The following is an 18,495-nucleotide window of genomic DNA, read 5'->3' on the forward strand; positions in this document are numbered from 1 at the left end:
TCATCGCCGCGCGAGAGCGGGCCGAGAGGAAACGCGCGCGACGGAGACGCGTACGGATAGTAGCTCGGCGTACTCTGTTTCGCGAGCGGAGCCGTAACCGTGAGAACGATCGTTACGTAAGACGCCATCGCGGCGAGATCGCCGGAGCGGCGCGCAACCGCGCGCGAGAACTATTAAAACGCCGGCATGAATCCAGTAATATGATAATTATAAGCCTCGTCCGCGCCGTAAACGCGTGGGTGGCCGTAATCGTTCGTTACAACCGCCATTTATGCTCGGCGTAATCAGTCCCCCCTTTACCTCCCTTCGATCTTGTTCGTTTCTCACTTACGTTCGGACGAATCTACGCCGAGAGAAAAAGAGAGAGAGAGAGAGAGAGATATCGTCTATAAGAAGTTAATTTTTTTTTTTTTTTATTACTACCTTCGTAGTTTCCCCGCCGAGATGTCCCGCTGACAAGTTCTCCCGGCGAACAATAGCGCGGGAAATCGAGTGACCACCGCTCCTATACCGCGGCTCTTCGGATCTATTAACGATCGCCCGCGCGATTTCGACGTTAAAAAAAAAAAAACTCCCGAGCGCTCTCGTGTCCCGGGAATACCGTGCAACGAAAATACCTGGCCGGCGGAGGTGCGATCAGGTGAAACCATTTTAGAACAATGCTTGTTCCGCATCGGTGCGTGCGCGGACGAACAAAAGAGGCTCCTCCAGGCACTAGGAGGGGGGGAGGGAGGGTAAGCGGGAGGTAAAAGAACGCAAACGGCCGCGGCGGTGTCGAGGTAGAGAAAACGCGGAGGCGAGTAAACAGGATGATTGAGAATCGTCGGAGGAACGAAGACGTCTCTCACCCGGAGTGTTCCTTCACCGATTTCCCTCCGCGCCCCAGCTTTGTTCTCCCCCCGGTGTTTTTCCCTCCTTTCCGTCGGCATGGCCTGCTTGTGGACATATCGTTAACACTCCGACCCCGCCACCCTCCCTTCACCCCCCCTCCTTCCCCTCGGGCCACCCCCTATTCCCGACCGACTGTCACCAATCTGTTCCAACTGCGTGTCGCGTAACTCGGTACACTCCTCTTTCTGTCGCCCTCTTCGTTAGTTTCCCCGACTTCCTTTTTACACCCCCTCGTCCCTCGCGTCACCCCCGAGTCTCATGCATAACGCGGGCTTTATCCGTTACGTTTGCGCCGGCCAAGAACGGAATATCCCGCCGTGTAACGTACGCGAGCTGTAAGCGCGGGGTCCGGCCGGTTTCTCTCCCTCGGCCCGAACTGTCCGTCGTCGCTAACGAGACGGACAGTTGCTTCGAAACGTCCGCGTCTAATCTTAGACAATAACGCGGGGCGGTATTATCGCGCGTTATCGCGACGAGACGTGATTTCGTCGCGGGACGGGTTTCGCAGCCGCGCGCTTCGAAATGCCTGCAGCTCGCGCGAGTCGCGGACAGGCTTGACGGCGGTATCAGGGTCTAGCAATCGGCGTGTTACGCCGCTCCTTACACGGGCGCTATTAGCGCGACGCGGCGTAGGACGACAGCTTCCGCGGCAAGGATATCGATCCGACAAAGCGTGAAGCGCGAGGCACGCCAATGATTTTCCCGTGGCTGCTACGGCGGGGTCCCTGTCACCCTGACGCAGCTAAAAATTTCGCCGGTGGTTGGCTCAGCCGGTTGTTAACGGGTCGTCGACGATATATCCCTCCGGCCGCGCCAGCCTCTCGAGGAGTGGAATCGTAGAATCGCCCGGATGCCCTCGCCGGGGCCGTTTCATCCATCGGCAGCTTTCCAGCGGGTCATAATCCACGGAGTTAAACCTCAAATTACAGCGCGTGAAGATCGCGAGCTGGCATCTCGTGGCCAACCGGGGGCCCCTCGGCCGGCGTGTAAGACCATCAGCACGGAGGAGGAAGAGGCCAAAAGGGTTAACGGCCCGAGGACTTCGCCTCGGCGTTCCGCGAATAGGATGATTGTCTCCTCCGCCGTCTGGTGCACACAGTCGCCGCCAACCGCTCGCTCACGTATATACGCGAAAGCCGCTTTTATCGCACGCTCCCGCGCGCGGCGTGCTCTCCTTTCGGGATCTTTGTCGCGCGGGGGAAACCTCGGCGTCAAGGACCCGTCGTCCGTTACAACATTTTTATGGGCAATGTCCTCCGCGACGTCCCTTTTTCCCCGCCGGCTCTCCCTTTCCCTCCCCTCGCGCGCCCTCCGCAAGGGCCGAAAGACGACCGCGAGGATTCATCCGAGCTCGTTTAGATAGGGCTCCTCCCTCGATTCAGATACACCGAAATTGCGCGAACCGACGAACATAACCGCGGCAGTAAAACCTTCATCGCGCTTCCTCCCCCGCGCGCCCCCTCCCCCGCGTCGCCTTTTCCTCCTCGCGGCGGCCTCTCGCTCTTTTCTCCGTCTCCCTCGCCTTTCACCCGTGTACTTCGCGAACGAACGTCTGCGAGCGCCTTTACCCTCTCGTCTTCTCTGCCTCCCCGCGATATCCTCCTTCGCCACCGCTCCGCTCTTTCATCTTCTTTGTCCCCCTTCAGCGTCCCGAAATCACCTTTCCCGGGGTTTATATTTCTTCCTTTTCGCGGCCTCGAATATCCTCCAGGAATGCCCCGGCGTCTTTCATACGCGAGATGCCCGAGGTCGTCCGTCACCCGGAGTAAGTTTTGCGAGCTCCTCGCTAGCTACACAGTACGCCCCGCGTTTTCACCGCATTACTCTTTAATCGCGGCCAACCCCCTTGGTCATTTCAGATTTGATTTCTTTCGCCGCCGACACAAGACCGTCAGTCTTTGATAATTTTTACGAAAAAAAATAAAATAAAATAAAATAAAATAAAACTCGCGACGAAGAAAATTAATTAGTCAAAGTTATTAAAAATTAGAAATTAATTTTTCGTAATTTCTCGTACGCGTAAGGGGAACTGGGAAATCCGACGAATCTCGTGCCGTTTAACCGCCGTCCCCCTTTTCTCCTATTTTACGCCCTAGACGTGCCCGTAAACTTCCAGCGAGATTCTAAGCTGCTTCGCTATCAATATCTCCTTCCAAAGTGCGAAGGCATGCATTGCCGCCTTAATCCTGAAGGGAGATATACACGTTACAATATGTATATCCCCGTGGACCAGTAACGCATATTTGTCCCGTGGCACATAACTCTCATAATACTCGTCTCGACAGCCTAATGGTGCCGTATACATCATGCATGCACTCCGTATAAATGCATTCTACGTGTATCCGAAGTTTGATACACCAGCCACGATAAATCGATAAATAAAATATTTAATATTGATTAATATCAGGCCGCGTATATTTATTTATTACGAGGGTTATTGCCGCTGGAGGCGCAATTACGCGAGATAATAATTCAAGTTCGGACTTAAAGCGGATAGAGACGTGGTAATTCGTTTGTACTTTTTATTAATATCCGCGCAAGACGCGAGATTTTATTTATTTTTTTTTCTTTTTTTTATGAGAAACAGTACCGCGGAACAATACTCGTAAGCTATTTTTCAAGCCGCTTTATCAATAAATATTTCCATCTCCGCTAATTAATATTTGTGACTCCGTCGGCGGTCGCGCTGTCGTGTTTCTTTTTAATTTCAATGATGTGTTTATTTAATTATATAAAAGTTTGCCGACTTGAATTTATTCCGTTTTCAAACTAACAAAACGAACCGTAATACGATTGTTTCATGTATATTTTAGTTAAGATTATTATTCCTGTGCTTTGCCGTAATTGCAAATAATTTTATACGTTCAATTTTTCTGTTTATTTAAAAAAAAAAAAATAGAGAGAGAGAGAGAGAGAGCAAGTAAGTAATAAGATAAAACGATATTAAAAATAATATCACTTCATCTCGTTGTCAGATATTTTATCAAGATTACATTTTATACAGTCCCGTGCTTCTCAGTGCTCTTGTATTTCATCGCGAGGCTCAAACGTACGAAAGATCAGAAAGTCTGATCAAGCTTTGTACGAAGGATGCGCTGCAGTCTCAGGTTTCAACTCCAGGTTTTAACTCTTTTCTTTCTCTTCCTCTCTCTCTCTCTCTTTTTTTCTCCGGAAACAAATTCGGTCTAATTCAATTCAATTCGCGAGCCGCGCTGCCCTACCATTCCCATGCAAATCTTTTCCCGACTGCCCTCTCACCCGGAATCCGAATAACTGCTGCATAGCAACACACGCCTCTCTCGCACTGACCCGAATGCGGGATCTACGAAAACGCCGGGTGCATCTCAGATAATAAACAGGCGACGATATTTCATACATACGGAGATCGAACGGGAATCGTGCCGCGCGCGTACGCGCCGTCGACGGAGCGCGCGTGTGATTTATAATTGAGAGATAATGGAGGCCCTCCCCGAGTTGCTTTTTCACTTTGATCTCGTCGAGCGTTCGCCTGCGCGTAGGCAGAAGGGGGAAGGGGAAGGGGGAGAAGCTTATCGTCGCGTATTAAAAGTCAGAGGCGCGATCTGAAGATAATGGTAGCCATGGCACTCGCCTACTTACCTTTTCGGGTCGTGGCAGATCGATAAGTCGCCTTTCCCTCCGCCGGCTGCGAGCAACCCGCGGCGACGCTTCCAGCGATGAAATTTCGGTGCGGCTCGCAGAATTTCCTCGGTCACTCAGGTCTATCGATTGACGGAGACGCGAGAGCTACATGCCGGCGCATGTACGCGAAAAAGCGCGTACCGTTCTCTCTCTCTTTCCCTCTCGCGATTGCCCTCCCGGGCGTCGGATGTTGCGCAACGATCCTCCTCGACGCTGTTATCTCTCGTGCGAGGCGGGCGCCGTCATCGCGCGCACGCTTTTGCAAATAATTACGCTTCGTAATGGTAGGTTGACGTTACACTTCCGTTAACGCCGGATGACGCAATGGGCGAACGAAAGGAGCAGCCGCGCGCGATAATCGCCCCGGATCTTTCGAAATCGACGCAGGGGAAAGGGAAAGATTCGCGGACCGGCGGAGAATTTCGGGAGACGAGAAGCCGTAGTTTCTGCCCGAGAGACGTTAATTACAAGAGCTACCCATGTTGAATAAATATTGCAATTAGCAACTTGGTCAGCTACGTAGATTTCCGTAAGCGCCGTGTACCTTTCTCTCTCTCTCTCTCGCTTTCTCTCCCTCGAAAATAAAGAGGATTCAGACTTCAAAGGGCACTCGTGCCCTAAAAGTAATTCGGTAAATTTGTTTTCATCGGGTCGTCGCGAGTTTCAATAACCGTGTCTTCAAGTGCTTTTCTTACTTGATAATAAAGACCTCAAAGAGAAGCACGGAACCGTTTGTTACAGTAATAATAAATCTAGAACGAGGACAACCCACGCCACATCGCCACGGCCGCGAGGACGAGTGTCGTGCATTCGTACGCACGGCGTTTTTCCTCCTTTCCCCCCCTTCGCGCTGCAACTCCCCTCGGGGACGATATTACTCGCTCTCATTTCAAAGCCTCGGCATTCCGTCCATTATCGGAAAAGTCGTATTATCGAAAGAAAAAAATCGTGGACGCAACTGTACTCAAGAAAGTGAGGCTCGCGTAACTCGAAAAGGGATAAAAACTGCACAGAAGAAAAAAAAAAAAAAAATCGCGGCTCCCGATGGCTCCCAGAGATTCGCGCCGCTCGTAGATCGACGAGGTCGATTAAAACACAAAATTCAACCGTCGCGTGCGCCGTAATTACTTCCTCCACGCTCCAATAACGTCTAGCCGCGTTCTGACGTTCGGCGCAAAGTGCCGCGGGCGTGCTTCTTAATTTTCTTTCTTTTCGCGGAGATGCCGCATCAATTAACGGCGCCGCGGTCCTAATCTCGGCGAGTTTCGCGCGCAATTACGCGGCCCGGCGTCGCGACATCGACGTGGGACACTCGCTAATTCCGCGGGTTATTGCGAATTTACGAGGCCGAGTGGCGCAAGCGGGAGATTTCGCCAAGTTTTAGACGCAACAAGTAACGGGCGGTCGGCGACGGTTACATCGGGGAACGCTTTACTTCGTGCCCGGCGACTGCGGTAGGGCGCCACGGAATTTTTGGGCCAAAGTGTCAAAGGGATTACCCGTCCGCCCCCGGTAATTCGATAACGCGGGACACAAACGAGCGCGCGGCGGCGCGGCGATAATTCCGCGCCGATGCAGACGTTCGGAGTTACGAAACGTTGCGTCACGGTGATTCACTCGGAACGGCGTTTTCCACGCCGTTGGGAAATCTTGCTTAATTTCTACGACACAGAGAGCCCGATTGTTTCGCCGGGTCGCAGGTGAATTTACGTTAGGCTCCTAATCACTATTCATTAGTTTCTCTCCCGACACTTCTTCCAGGGCTTCACGTTTCATTACGTTAATTACAAATTCGTGATTCAACATGCAAAGTACAACACGATACGCGCAAGAGTCGCATTAGCGCGTCGTTAAATAATTTAATTACGCGAGGGAGTCCCCCTCTCCCCTTCTGCGGGGAGATTAAAATGCGTGACGCTTTAATTATCGCCTTGTCGATTTTTTTTTTCGGTTTCCCTTCGCCCCCGCTGATTTCAATCCACCGAAAACTTTTTACTTTTTCGATCTTTTACTCCTGAAAAATTTGACCTCGACCGTTCGGAAAGTAATTCGCGTCGTGTTAAAAAAAAAGAAAAAAAAAAATAGCCTCACTCGAGTGAGAATTGCGAGTTATCAATGAATACTCGTGTACTGTATGTTTGCTCACGCCGATATCTAACAGAACATCATCCAGGGAACAACGAGAGAGAAAGAGAGAGACGAGGAGGGTAGAAAGGGAGTCCGCGAGGAAGAGGGGATGAGTCAAGCCGATATATCGATCCGCGCAACCCTCTTTCAAACACCTTTTTCAGCGGGAACAAAGCGTTTCCAAACTTCGATCCGAAGTCGCGGCGGCACCGCGCGCTCGGGCCGTTCTCTATCGCGAAATGAATTCCCCGGAACATCCTCGACCGCACGGTCGCTCGCTATCCCTCCCGCTGGCGTTAACACGGTTACGAAGGGGGAGAAAAACAACGTGAAGTTGCATCGACACCGAGATTGATCACGTTAACCGGCGGGGGTGATTAATCGTCGACGGTGAAAGAAAGGGAACGAAAAAAATAAAATAAAATAAAATCGTCCGAAAGACCCGTGGGCCCGCGGAACGAGAGCGCACGTCACGCGTGCATATTTGCGAGAGGCGGCTACACGCGGGCACGGTCTCTTGTCGGCCACCGGCGATTTTGGACGCGGCGATTGACAATTATTGTTGGGCGGGCACCGTCAGAAATCAAATTTGAGGACGTGTCAGCGGCCGGACGGGATTTTCCGCGCTTTCGTACGCGATCTGTCCGCGGGCAAATCTTATTGATTAACGCCGCGAGTGATGATGACGAATATCCTCGTTAACAGCCTTTTGGTATTAGTTTTAGATATATACCGCGAGCTGCGACCCGCCGGCGGAGGCCGTGGAATCACCGGTTAACGTACGCGGGGCGCGATTGCTCTCATCGGCGAGGGTCAAATATTTTCGTAGGCAAATATTTTCGCGCCGTGCACGCGTCGCGGCGCGGCCGACAGGCGTATTGCACATTCCGGTGCAAGCGTTTCGAACGCGGGGGAAAATAGAACGGCGAGAGAAATTGTATAGCGACGCGATACGAGGGTTTCCGAAAATTTCGCACGCCACCGTCGACGTTCCACGTGAATTAAAAAATACAAATCTTAATTCGAAAGCTTCATTTCCCTCCACTTCCCGACGTTGCAGATTCACGCGAAAGGTGAACACGCGTCGCTCTTCGATCAACGAGAGACCGCGTCTCGCGTTCTCGCCTTTGGGTATCCGCCAGCCGGATGCATTCGCCGTCGAGATCCAGGCGATAATCTCGAGATAAATCGCCGAGCGGTGTCGTCGCGTGTAACTTCTCTTTCGCTCGCCGTCTCGCCGTTATCTTCGCTATCCGCGCCGCCGTTACGTTACGCGTCAAAAATGCAAGCGGGGCTCCTACCGCCGAGCTGGAATCCCAGCTGCGAGCTTCCCAACGGGTGCGAGTTCCCTCCGCAAATTCCGGATAATCTAGCCCCCGGATTCGAGAACACTGGGGGCTCAGATCGAACTTCGGCCCGCCGCTTCGAGCTTAATCATGTATTCACTCGGAGGGGTTGATACACCGTTGGCGCGATAACACGGGGAGTTTCGAATCGGAGAATTTCCGACGGCGGAACCGTGTACATCTTGAGGGCGGCGTACGCGAAAATCGTTGCGGATCACTCTCTGCCCGCGGTAACGGAATTTTCCAAACGAACGTCTCGCACCAGGACGTCGCCGGCGACCGATTATCGGCGATTATTATTATTACTTGAACGATTCGAGAAGGCCGTGCGTGCCGAACAGCCCAGCGGCCGCGAGTTAAGCCGACTTCGTGCCCACCCGTCATCTCGTTGTCGTCAACGATAATTTACGACGATTAAAGACACTAACGAGTAAACTGGCTATACGCGGGCGGCACTCGTTTCGTCGAAAACTAGACGCGTTCCCTGCGTACGTGACTCGACGCCGTTCATCACGATTATCGTTCGTTCACGCTCCAGAAAAATCATTCGCACACGTCAGCGGACAATTGCGCACTTGCAGATATACATCGCGAATCACGGCGCGGAGCCGCGTTTCTAGGAGCCTGCTCGAAAGTTCAAGAGAAATACCAACGTTCACCTCTTTCCAAAACTAATTAGAGATTCAAGTCGAGAAGCGAGCCCCGACGTCGAAAAAAAGGGAAGAAAGTGAAGCTGACGGATGAGGAAACACACGCGCGGCACCGAAGGGAAAGAGTATCATTCGCCTCGCGATAGTTTCACGTTGTCGTCTAGCTCGGTTTCTCTCCTGTTCGCCTACGTCTCTCTCTTTCCTTCTTTGTCTCTCCTTTTCTTTTTACACGAGCGCCCGGTCTCGTTAACACCGCGGGGGAACGTCGCAGCTGGCTGTCAGAGCGGCCGATGGGAGACAGCGACAGCGTCACGAAGCGAAGCGAGGAACCCGGGGGAGCCCGGGACCGACGCGAGGGGGAACGAGCGGAGGACGAGGGGGCACGACCGAACCGAGCGGGCAATGACGGTGACAGCGGTTGCCGACAAAGCGGATGACGAGGCGACCGACGTGAACCAGCGGCGGAACCAGCGGAAAACGCGTGACAAGGTGATCGCGCCGCGGTACCGGAAACCCGACCAAGAGCGAGCGTCGGGGCCCTTCTCTCCCGCTCACTCCCCCTCGCCCAAGTCCGCGGGGTCACAAGTCCGCGGGGAAGAGGGGGAAACATCATCCGTTCGTCCATCCCGTCCGTCTCGCACCTTCACCACGTCCCGAGGTCGAACCAGGTCAGAGCGGACCAGCTCACTTTCGCGTCGCACTCGCGTCGAATCCAACAAGTTAAAGCGCCTCTGACGTCAGACCGACCGGGTGTCCTGTGCGCAACCAGGTCAACCCCCGTACCGCTCTTGCTCCGCCCGGGAACGCGCGCGTTCTCCGGGTCCGAAGGCTCTCCTCGGTCCCTTATTCTCCTTTTTCTTTCCCTTTTTTTTTTTATTTTCTCTTTTCCTCTTCGTCTTTTCTTTTTCTTCTTCTTTCCCTTTCTTCAGATGACGGCTGGACACAGTAGGCAAAACGCGACCGGTTCAACACACAGCGGGGTGCGCGCGGCTTTCGTACGTAACCGTACCGCACGTACTCGTCCCCGAGGTCGACTCGGGGGCTCAGGAAGAGAGAGACCTCCTGAGTAGGATGGCAGTTTAAATGCAACTATGCTTTCTCGGGTTTGGGTTGAGCGCGCAGGGTCCGAGTCGGCCGTGCTCGGTGGTTCTCGGCCGGTGTCGGATCTCGTCGATATGCCCATAGACACAGTGTATATGTCTATGGATATGCTGTGCCATGCTACGCTATGCTTGTGCCCGGTCGCCCCTTCCTTCTCTCTCGCGCACGCCACCCAGCCGCGTCGTCGCGTCCTTTTCCCTCCCTCTTCTTTCGCCTCCTCGTCGGCTTCGTCCTCATGCGTGGCCTCCTTGTTCCTCCATCTTGCTCATCTCTCCTCGGGTTACTCTTGGCTTCTTTGTCCCATGTTTTTCTCCTTCCCACGTAATCTCCGCCGCCTCGCTCTATCTCGCTTCCGTCCACGGCTTCTTTCTTCTCCTTCGTCGTCCGTCTCGCTTCCGACGACGCTCTCTCGGGCCGGCGGTGGGTACGAATGTGTTGGTCGGAGTTTGCGTTGGTGGTAGTGACGGCTGCATTGGTGGTCGTGCGCCGACGTGGTAGGGATGCGGGGGTGGTGGTAGGTGGCAGACCGGTGAGACGAGAAGGCAAGGAATGACGGTAGTAGAATGTAGAGGATAGCTGATACGAGAAGGGGGGAGGGCCTCGGGAGGATGGTTCCCCCCTCGTACTCCGCTTCTTCTTGTAGCGGGGATGGAGCTTGCGACAGAGACGGTCATATGGCGCCCGAGTCAGAACGGGGATGTCTTATGTCATTCTCCTCGGCGATAGTCTAACGGGTGTCGCGTAGCGTATCGTTCCGCTGAAGTCGCCGCGTAGCGACAATCGGAAGATTTTCTCCAGGTCTCTTCGGCTTTTCCAATTTGTCTCACAGGCTTGCGCGAGATGAAACTCGAAGTCGCGATCGCGTACGCGCTTTACGAATATCGCGAGAGCGGCCAAAACGTCCGGCGACTAATGATTTAAAAATAAAAAAAAATAAGAAGAAAAATTTTTTTTATCCACCGTATAGGTTCTTTTTATTTTTTTTTTGTTATTTTAATTATTGACGCAGATATAATTTTTAATAACGGCACGGATAATATCGACGCCGATATCACCAGCCGATTAATACGCCCTACCTATTGTAGTCGTGAAAGTCGAAATTTTTCGGCCTCGACTCTGACAGCCCCTGACTCAATTTTCCCTGATTTTCACGATTTTCCGGACGTCTGACAACATCGATTTCGCTCCGCCGTATCACCGGATCCCTTTCTCCCGTCTGTGAGCGTTGCGTGTCGACTGTCTTTGCAGTACTATTCGCTTGACAAAGAAGAGGTCTGATGCCTATTCATTCGTTGGATTTGAGAGAACCGATGTTATTAAAATTCAACATCCATCGGAGCGGGGCCACCGCGGTAACTATCGATTATTCAGTTGTTTGTTGGAAACAGAAGATGTTTGCGAGAGGGGGGGGAGGAGGAGGAGGAGGAGCCAGGGGGAGGACGAAATGGAATTAAAAGTCAGCGGGGTCCGCCACGGTTTCCTCGGAATTTCCGACAACCGCATCCATCTTTCAGCTATATCAAGCTAGCAGAGGTATATTATCAGAACTCAAAGATTAATATATCATAATTGTTTGCTATTTTTTTTATTCTTTTTGTTCCATATAAGAATTTTTTTGCTGCAACCTTAAAAAAATAACGCGTGGCTGGGTAGCTTAATATTAAGTTATCCAGCCACGCGTTATTTTTTTAAAGTTGCAGCAAAAAAATTCTTATATCGAACAAAAAAAAGCAAAAAAATAGCAAAAAATTATGATACATTAATCTTTGAGTTCTGATAATATGACTCTGCTAGCTTAATAGAGCTATCCCGTCCTTCGTTTTTCATCTAATACGTAACGCTTCATCGCCTTTAATAACTTTTGACCGTAATGAGAAGACAAAAACTCTCGTTTCCTCCATTGTTTTTTTTAATTTTTCTCTTTTTCCCACCCCCGTTCACAGGCCAATTTATCGAGGACGTATCGTTTCGGCCAATCATCCAATTAAATGCCCACGCGGCCAATTCATTACCTCCCGTCTTTGGTGAAAAAAAAAAAAAAGAAAAAAAAAGAGAGACGAGCGAAGAGCAGCGTGCTCGCCTACGTGTTTCTCGGTCGCTATTGCCCGGATGATGATGCGCCGGGCAGATCATCGACGATCAAGTGTCACGCGGCACTGTCAACTAACCCGAGCCGGTGAATTATCGGCGATATCTCGCCTCTGAGGCCGCGAGCCGATGTACAATCATCGCCCCTTGCCAACGGCGGCGTAAACGGATGTACCGCGATATTCGCACAATCCTCTCCATATTGTACACGCGTCGCGACTGCCCGCCGGCATCGTCCAGGCTTCCCGGTTTCCGGATCGCGCCGTCAGCACACGCCGCGGTTCCTGATCGACGTGTGTCGACGCTCAGCCTAACACGGCCAATTAAGAGATTTGAATTCGAGATCCGTCGTTTCGCAATCGCCGGCTTTGATGATACCGGATGGCACCACCGATTGCCCTCCTAATGTGTACGCCGAAAGGTTTGACGACCGCGAGATTGGGGCGACGAACCGTGGCTGATGCCTTTTGAGATCTCAAGCGCGATAAGCGATCGTTACACAATTGTTTCTCATTAGCGAGACTCGTGATCCGACGAGGACTGATTTATTCAGAATAAATGCAGTTTCAGAGAAAGAGAGAGAGAGGAAAAAGAGCTGCGCGCGCGTTAGAGAATTAAAATACCGGAATATTTCTGATTTTATATTTATGCCTGACATATGATTGAATTTCATATTATTTTATTTATTTTTTTTATTTTTACACGAACTGTTTTTTAAAAGTATTACGCCAGTGTGGCGTTTTACACTGTCGATACACAAATAAAAATTTACTGTGCTTACTTTTTTTTTTTTTTTTTTTATCGTTTTATCGACAATTTGACGGTTTAATTTTGCGGTCGACTCTGGTATTCGTCTGCGAAACTCGTCGACAAAAGTAACAAAATAATTATTGAAACTAATGGATAATAATGTAACACAAAAATTCATAAAATTTTTTAGCCAATCGAACAGAATTATGTAATTTAATTTATCACTTGAAAACAATCTAAAAGCTACGTACGATAAATCAATAGCTTCGCACAGTTCTGACATGTACCAGTTGCCAAAAGCGAGACCATTAAAATTGAATTCAAATAAAGCTTTTCGCGGTGCACTTTCCTAGTGGCGTTTAAATATTTATGCAAATCTCCGGGCTGCGCTGTCGTAGACTTCGTGATACGTCAATAAAAATATATCAATGTACGTTTTGAAATAAATGTCGCAAAATTTGTTAAACTACCGTTAATCCCACTCGATAAAGAGTTGAAAACAATTTTAATGAAACGTTGATTAAATCGACTGCCGTCCTCTTTTGTTAATTAAATATTTCTTTGCGCGTCACTCGTTAAGTAAGTTGAAATCGTACAAAGCTACGTGTCACTCTCCGCTTTCTTTCCGGCAGAAATATTTTTTTTTTTATCTGCAGAAAATAGTGCTTAAAAAAAAAAGAAAAAAAAAGCAAAAAAATACAACTGGGTCGAGAAAGAAAAAAGAAAAATGTCTCGCGCTCTTTGTTCTAGCCTTGCACAAAGCGTCTTTATACATCGAATGCGAAAGGTGTTCTAAAAAGGTAGCAAAGGGTGAACGTGACACCCTGACATTTACGAATCGAGGAAGGTGAAGCCGTGCGCGCATATTTTCGACAATACCACGAGCCTCCCGATCTATCAAAATCATTAGCGTGAGTAATAATCCATATCCAAGTGCCGGCATTTCCTCCTACACAGTTATTTTTACCGGCAAATTGAACGGGCAATCGGATCATCGCGGCGTGATCTTTTTTTCCCCGCGCGTGGTGCGCATCAATAACAATCAGGGACCTAACTGGCCGGATCGGGCCGCGCGCCGTTTCATGGGCACTTTTTTGCCCCGTGCAACCTTCTGCCTACCGATCTCGGTTGACCTATCTGTTTTCTTCGCGGCTCCCTATCCGTCCGGCCCCGGCGATCCAGAGGCTTATATAAGGGGCGCGGTGGAACGCGATACGAAGCAGTGTAGCACGACGTATGTCCGGTCTCGCGCCGACATCCTCCCGAGCGATCGATCTCGCGTAACGCGTTTACGACCGTTCCCTCTCGAGGTACGCACACGTGAGATCACCCGTTCTCGGTTCGCTGGCAGCGAACTATAAAAGATGTCGCAACCGGAGCAGGGAAGTAGTGCGCAGTGCGAGAAAGACATGTCTACGTCCAAGAGCGACTCGATGTTGCGCTTGAATCAAGAGGGCCGACGTGGCTCCGCCGACTGGCAGGACCACGGCGACAGCGACTCGGAGGTCAGCGAGACCGATTTCCTAACTAAGGGCGCTTTCCTGCTCACCCCAAGCCACGATCTGAGCATGGAGAAAGCCGCCACCATCTGCGAGAAGATGAACTTCCGGTAAGCGCGTCATTTCGGCACGTCACCTCGTCGCTTGGGGTGAGAATAAGTCGAATCGATGAAGGGCACGTTAAACGTGCTCCGACGATCACGAAAAATGAGCTCATTGTCGTTTATTTTATTTTATTTTATTTTATTATATTTTTGCAACTGCGTTTTTAAACGAAATTATTAATTAGAAAAATAATTTAATCTTAAATTTTGTACGTTTAAAAAATTTAAACAAATTATGAACGGATATTTATAATTGCAGAAATTATTTTAGAATTTTACAATTCGACTTCAAACTATATGAGCAATGAAAATAAAAATATTATTAGTACGATGCGATGACGTTTTACGAAGACAGAATTTATGCTCAATTTTTATTACTACCGAATTCAAGCATTAGCATCGACTGTGCATCGTCTAGATTACTTCGGCATTCACTTAGTTTAATCCATAAGAGATCCTAAGTACTTCGTACTCGAATCGGATTTAAAAGCAGTTAAGTCAGTTGGCGCGTCGCATGAAGTAGTAAAGGCAGTAACAGATCGGACAACAAATCCATTAAGCTAACTGCGTTTGATGCTGTGTGCATTTTTCTCTCTCTCTCTCTCTTTTTCTTTTTTTAATATCTGCCCCATCAACAATAAACTCGCATACGACAGTACCAGAAATTTATTCGCACTTAACGCGAAAACTATATAAAAGAATCTTAACCGCGACGTTATTCTATCTGCAAAAGATAAAAGATTCGCCATAGACTTTTGCGCCGTAAAAAGTTTTTCCCCTCATTAATTTACATCGTAATCAAAACGACTTTTTATTATGCGATCCAGGGGTGCGTTTTCCTTGACGAAGACCGCCACCGGCATTCTCTTCAAGTTCAGCAACATCGAGGACTTTCAAGCGGTGTATAAAAAAGGCTTTCACAAAGTGACGGGCGCACGTTTCTACAAAAAGGTAGACACATCCGTATACCGACGCATCCACCCCGACGTTCAAACCCCGCGTTTGCGAAATCACGGAAATATCTCGCCCCGCTGAGAAACGTAACGATCGGCAAGACAATCTTGGTCGGAAAACGATTTTCAATCCCAAGGCGTTTTTATCATTTACATCGCGGGTGGCGTTGCATTACGCTGCACGATTACGTGGGGAAACCTTACTAAAGTTAAAGCACCTGACGCAGAGAAATACCTTATAGCGCTTCTGCAACTAATCTCGGGATCTGCATGGATTCCACGCTCTCGTGGCGCAAACACATGTTGCAGGCACGCGACAAAGTACAAAGGGTTTATGCGATAAAAATATTTTGACAGTAATTTACATAGGCAGCTCGAGATTCGACTGTTGCACTGTACGACGTTTAAACTGATTTTCAAAATTATTAAATAAGTGACTTATTAAAAAAAAAATTTTTTTTCTTTTCTCTATCTCTTTTTTTTTTTTTTTTCTTTTAATATAATTTTTGCAGTTCTCTTAACTTATTTAAAAATGTCTTTTTCAGAAGAAACTTAGTTGATGATTTACGTTACGATTTCTAATGTATAGGTTGCTATTCCATGCAGACCGGCAAAAATCTTCACGGTCTACGTTCTGGATGTGCCCGAAGAGCTGCCGGAGGACGATATTAGACACGCTCTCTACAAATATCGATCTATCGTCGAAGTAACCAGGCTACCCCTGAATACAGGAACTGTTTGTAAGTCACGAAAATGCAAATGCTACTTCCCCATATTTCTCATACCGCTGCTCTCTTTCCGAGAAAAAGCTACAGACCCTATACGAATAATATGATGGATACCGCTTCTGCCTTTACGATTTCAAAAAAATCTCCCCGCTTACGTTTATTTTTTACGTTCATTCTCTGTATATCTAATTCAAAAGAAGCATAAAAAAAAAAAAAAATTGTGTACGCGATAAAAATTCCATTCGACGTATCTATATTATATCGCAGCCGGGCACACTTCCGTACGTTTTGCATAACAGACTTCAGAACTTGCTTTTCACGCACGTTTCGGACGCGCATATTTAAAAGAAAAAAAAAAAAAAAAAGAAAGAAAAAAAGAGCTATTACCGCCCGCGACGCGTCGGGTTACCCGCCTTTCTGCAACGCATGCAATAAAATCGTGTGTTAAATAAATCAGTGAAGGCCATCAATGACAAGCTAAAGAGCGACGCGCAGAATCTGAACGAGCCGGCGACGATTTATACGGGGCCACCCGTTATAAGGGTTACCCTGGCCAGCGTGGAGGAGACCTCGATGCTGCTGAGCCGTGGTTTGGATTTTTATGGGGCCACATATTTCCCCACCGAAACGCCCCATCCAGCCGCTCAACCCCTCGCAAAATACAAAAACAACAGGTGGGAAGTGAATTCGTTCTCGTGCGTGCTTTTGCCCGCGCGAGGTCCGCGAGCCGCGAGCGTGATTCATTGAACGACAAATTCGCGTGGCCGTGTTAAAAATTACGCGATATCATCCCGGCCAATATTTATTGTCCGTTATGTATTAACTATCGCTTGCGCCGGGCAGCCCGCCCGACGATTCGGTATAATCGCGGGGCTATTTAAACATTTATTACTTCCGAATTATATAAAACCGCGGTTATTAATACGACCGGCCCCAGCGCGATTAAAATGTATTAAAAATGACTTCATTACGGAAGGATTTACACGAGACGGGCTTTTAAATGTTATTAATATTTTTTTTATTTGTTTTGAAATACACAGATTTTATTACGTTGCCTATCCACGGTCATAATTTTTTTTTTTTTTCAATAAAATTCATCTCTCTGATGTTTTAAAAGATAGGATTCAAATAATAACTGCTATTAGCTAAAAATGCAATAGAAAAAAAAAATAAAAAAAAAAATAAAAAATAAAAAATAGTGAAAGTAATGATAGCGCCATTACGCGATTCTCTCCTCTACTTCGCCGTAATATCTTTAATGGAACATTGCCAATAAAATACAAAAGGTTTGCGGGCATTAGAGAGAGGAGGAGAGAAGGAGGGGAAAACGACTCTTTTCAGAAAAAATAAAAAAAAAAAAAAAGAGAGAGAGAGAGAGAGAAGAGAGAACCCCTTTCACGTGTTTCGCCATTGCAGATGGATCGAGTTGGCGTCGATCGGCACGGGACAAAGAGTGAGGGACCTACTTCCGGTCTTTGACAACGCGGGCTTCAACAAATTGCCACCTCCGGCGAGCCGTGTAATAAAACCGCAAAGAAACTGACACGTCCCCCGTCCGGCACCCCGAATTCTTCGGCCGCCGCCGTCGCGATCGATAGCGGCGACGAATCGAGGGAGGACGCCACCGCGAGAACGATGTTACGACCCGAGGACGACATTCACGCAGACTACCTCGATCGAAATTCGGACAGCGGGCACGGGGATCCGATCTGACCGACGTCAACGCGACTCTGACCCTCCACCGTTCGCAAATAATACGAAGGAACAAGGACTCGCCGCCCTGCTAGGCGAGATATAAGGCCGCGCACTTGGCGTCAAAATCAAATGGAAAATTCGGAGCTCGGGCTAAAGTACGAGAGAATTTTTCTCTATCCCCTTTCGGACACGCGCTGTCTAATAATATCGCGTATTTCACCGGAGCGTACGAATTTAATAAGTTGAAGAAAATTCTTTACCCGGCTGGCACGTAACGTGCAGCCGCACGTAAAGACCATTCGGTCGAAGATTAATTTGACTCTGTTCCTTTCCGTGTTATATAAATGAAATCCGGTTAAAGCGTAAGCCCAGCCCGTGTATCTCTCAGATGCATATGCGACCGATGGAGGGTCAAGCGTAATGTGGAAAAAGGAGGAAAAAAAAAAGAAAAAAAAAGAACTGCATTATACGCTCGTGACTCGCAGAACCATTTCTCGGCGCGCTCACGCACACGCACCGTAAGATACCGTGCCGGTTCGCAGGTCGGCGCGATTTCTAATCTCGTCCGCCTTCACATGCGCAGCGAAGGTTCCTATTTTTCCGCTGGTGGAAAGGTCAACGCCGCGATATCAAACCGCAATATATATATAGTATGTACACGTGTATGTGAAATTACCGTTCCTATCAGTCGCCTACTATTCCGCCGGTCACGCGACTAACATTATCTTAAAACGCACCAGAAATTAATTCGCCAATGCGGGATTCCACAAAGTAATTGAATCTTATACGTGTGCTACGGCTACGTGTAAACCTTCGATTATTCGATTTACTATTGCTTCCGATAGAGAAATATGAAATTCAATAAAAAAATATCTGCTGCCAATATTAAATTTTTTTTTTTTA

General features: G+C 48.8%; 1 protein-coding gene and 1 long non-coding RNA gene across 2 annotated transcripts in view; one reads left to right on the top strand and one right to left on the bottom strand.

Annotated features, from left to right (window-relative positions):
• LOC139106119 (uncharacterized) overlaps nt 1-5,407 on the bottom strand; it is a 29,739-nt gene extending 24,332 nt beyond the window's left edge. Inside the window, exon 1 of the long non-coding RNA XR_011546303.1 lies at nt 4,510-5,407. This is a non-coding gene — a long non-coding RNA (uncharacterized lncRNA). The remainder of the gene's footprint in view (nt 1-4,509) is intronic.
• Nucleotides 5,408-12,233: 6,826 nt separating this feature from the next.
• Nucleotides 12,234-18,051, top strand: LOC139106115 (uncharacterized). Its single transcript, XM_070662648.1, has 5 exons — nt 12,234-14,222; nt 15,044-15,167; nt 15,759-15,909; nt 16,355-16,571; nt 17,314-18,051. The coding sequence occupies exons 1-5, from the start codon at nt 13,978-13,980 to the stop codon at nt 17,438-17,440; spliced, it is 864 nt and encodes a 287-aa protein (XP_070518749.1). The 5' UTR covers nt 12,234-13,977; the 3' UTR covers nt 17,441-18,051.
• Nucleotides 18,052-18,495: the final 444 nt, after the last annotated feature.

This window comes from Cardiocondyla obscurior, linkage group LG10 (genome assembly GCF_019399895.1).
Source record: "Cardiocondyla obscurior isolate alpha-2009 linkage group LG10, Cobs3.1, whole genome shotgun sequence".
Lineage (NCBI taxonomy): Eukaryota > Metazoa > Arthropoda > Insecta > Hymenoptera > Formicidae > Cardiocondyla > Cardiocondyla obscurior.

Coding starts and splice junctions, on each gene's coding strand:
- LOC139106115 (XM_070662648.1), top strand. CDS start 13,978: ATGTCGCAACCGGAGCAGGGAAGTAGTGCGCAGTGCGAGAAAGACATG. Junction 15,168..15,758: donor GCGCACGTTTCTACAAAAAG/GTAGACACATCC, acceptor TCTAATGTATAG/GTTGCTATTCCATGCAGACC. Junction 15,910..16,354: donor CCTGAATACAGGAACTGTTT/GTAAGTCACGAA, acceptor TAAATAAATCAG/TGAAGGCCATCAATGACAAG.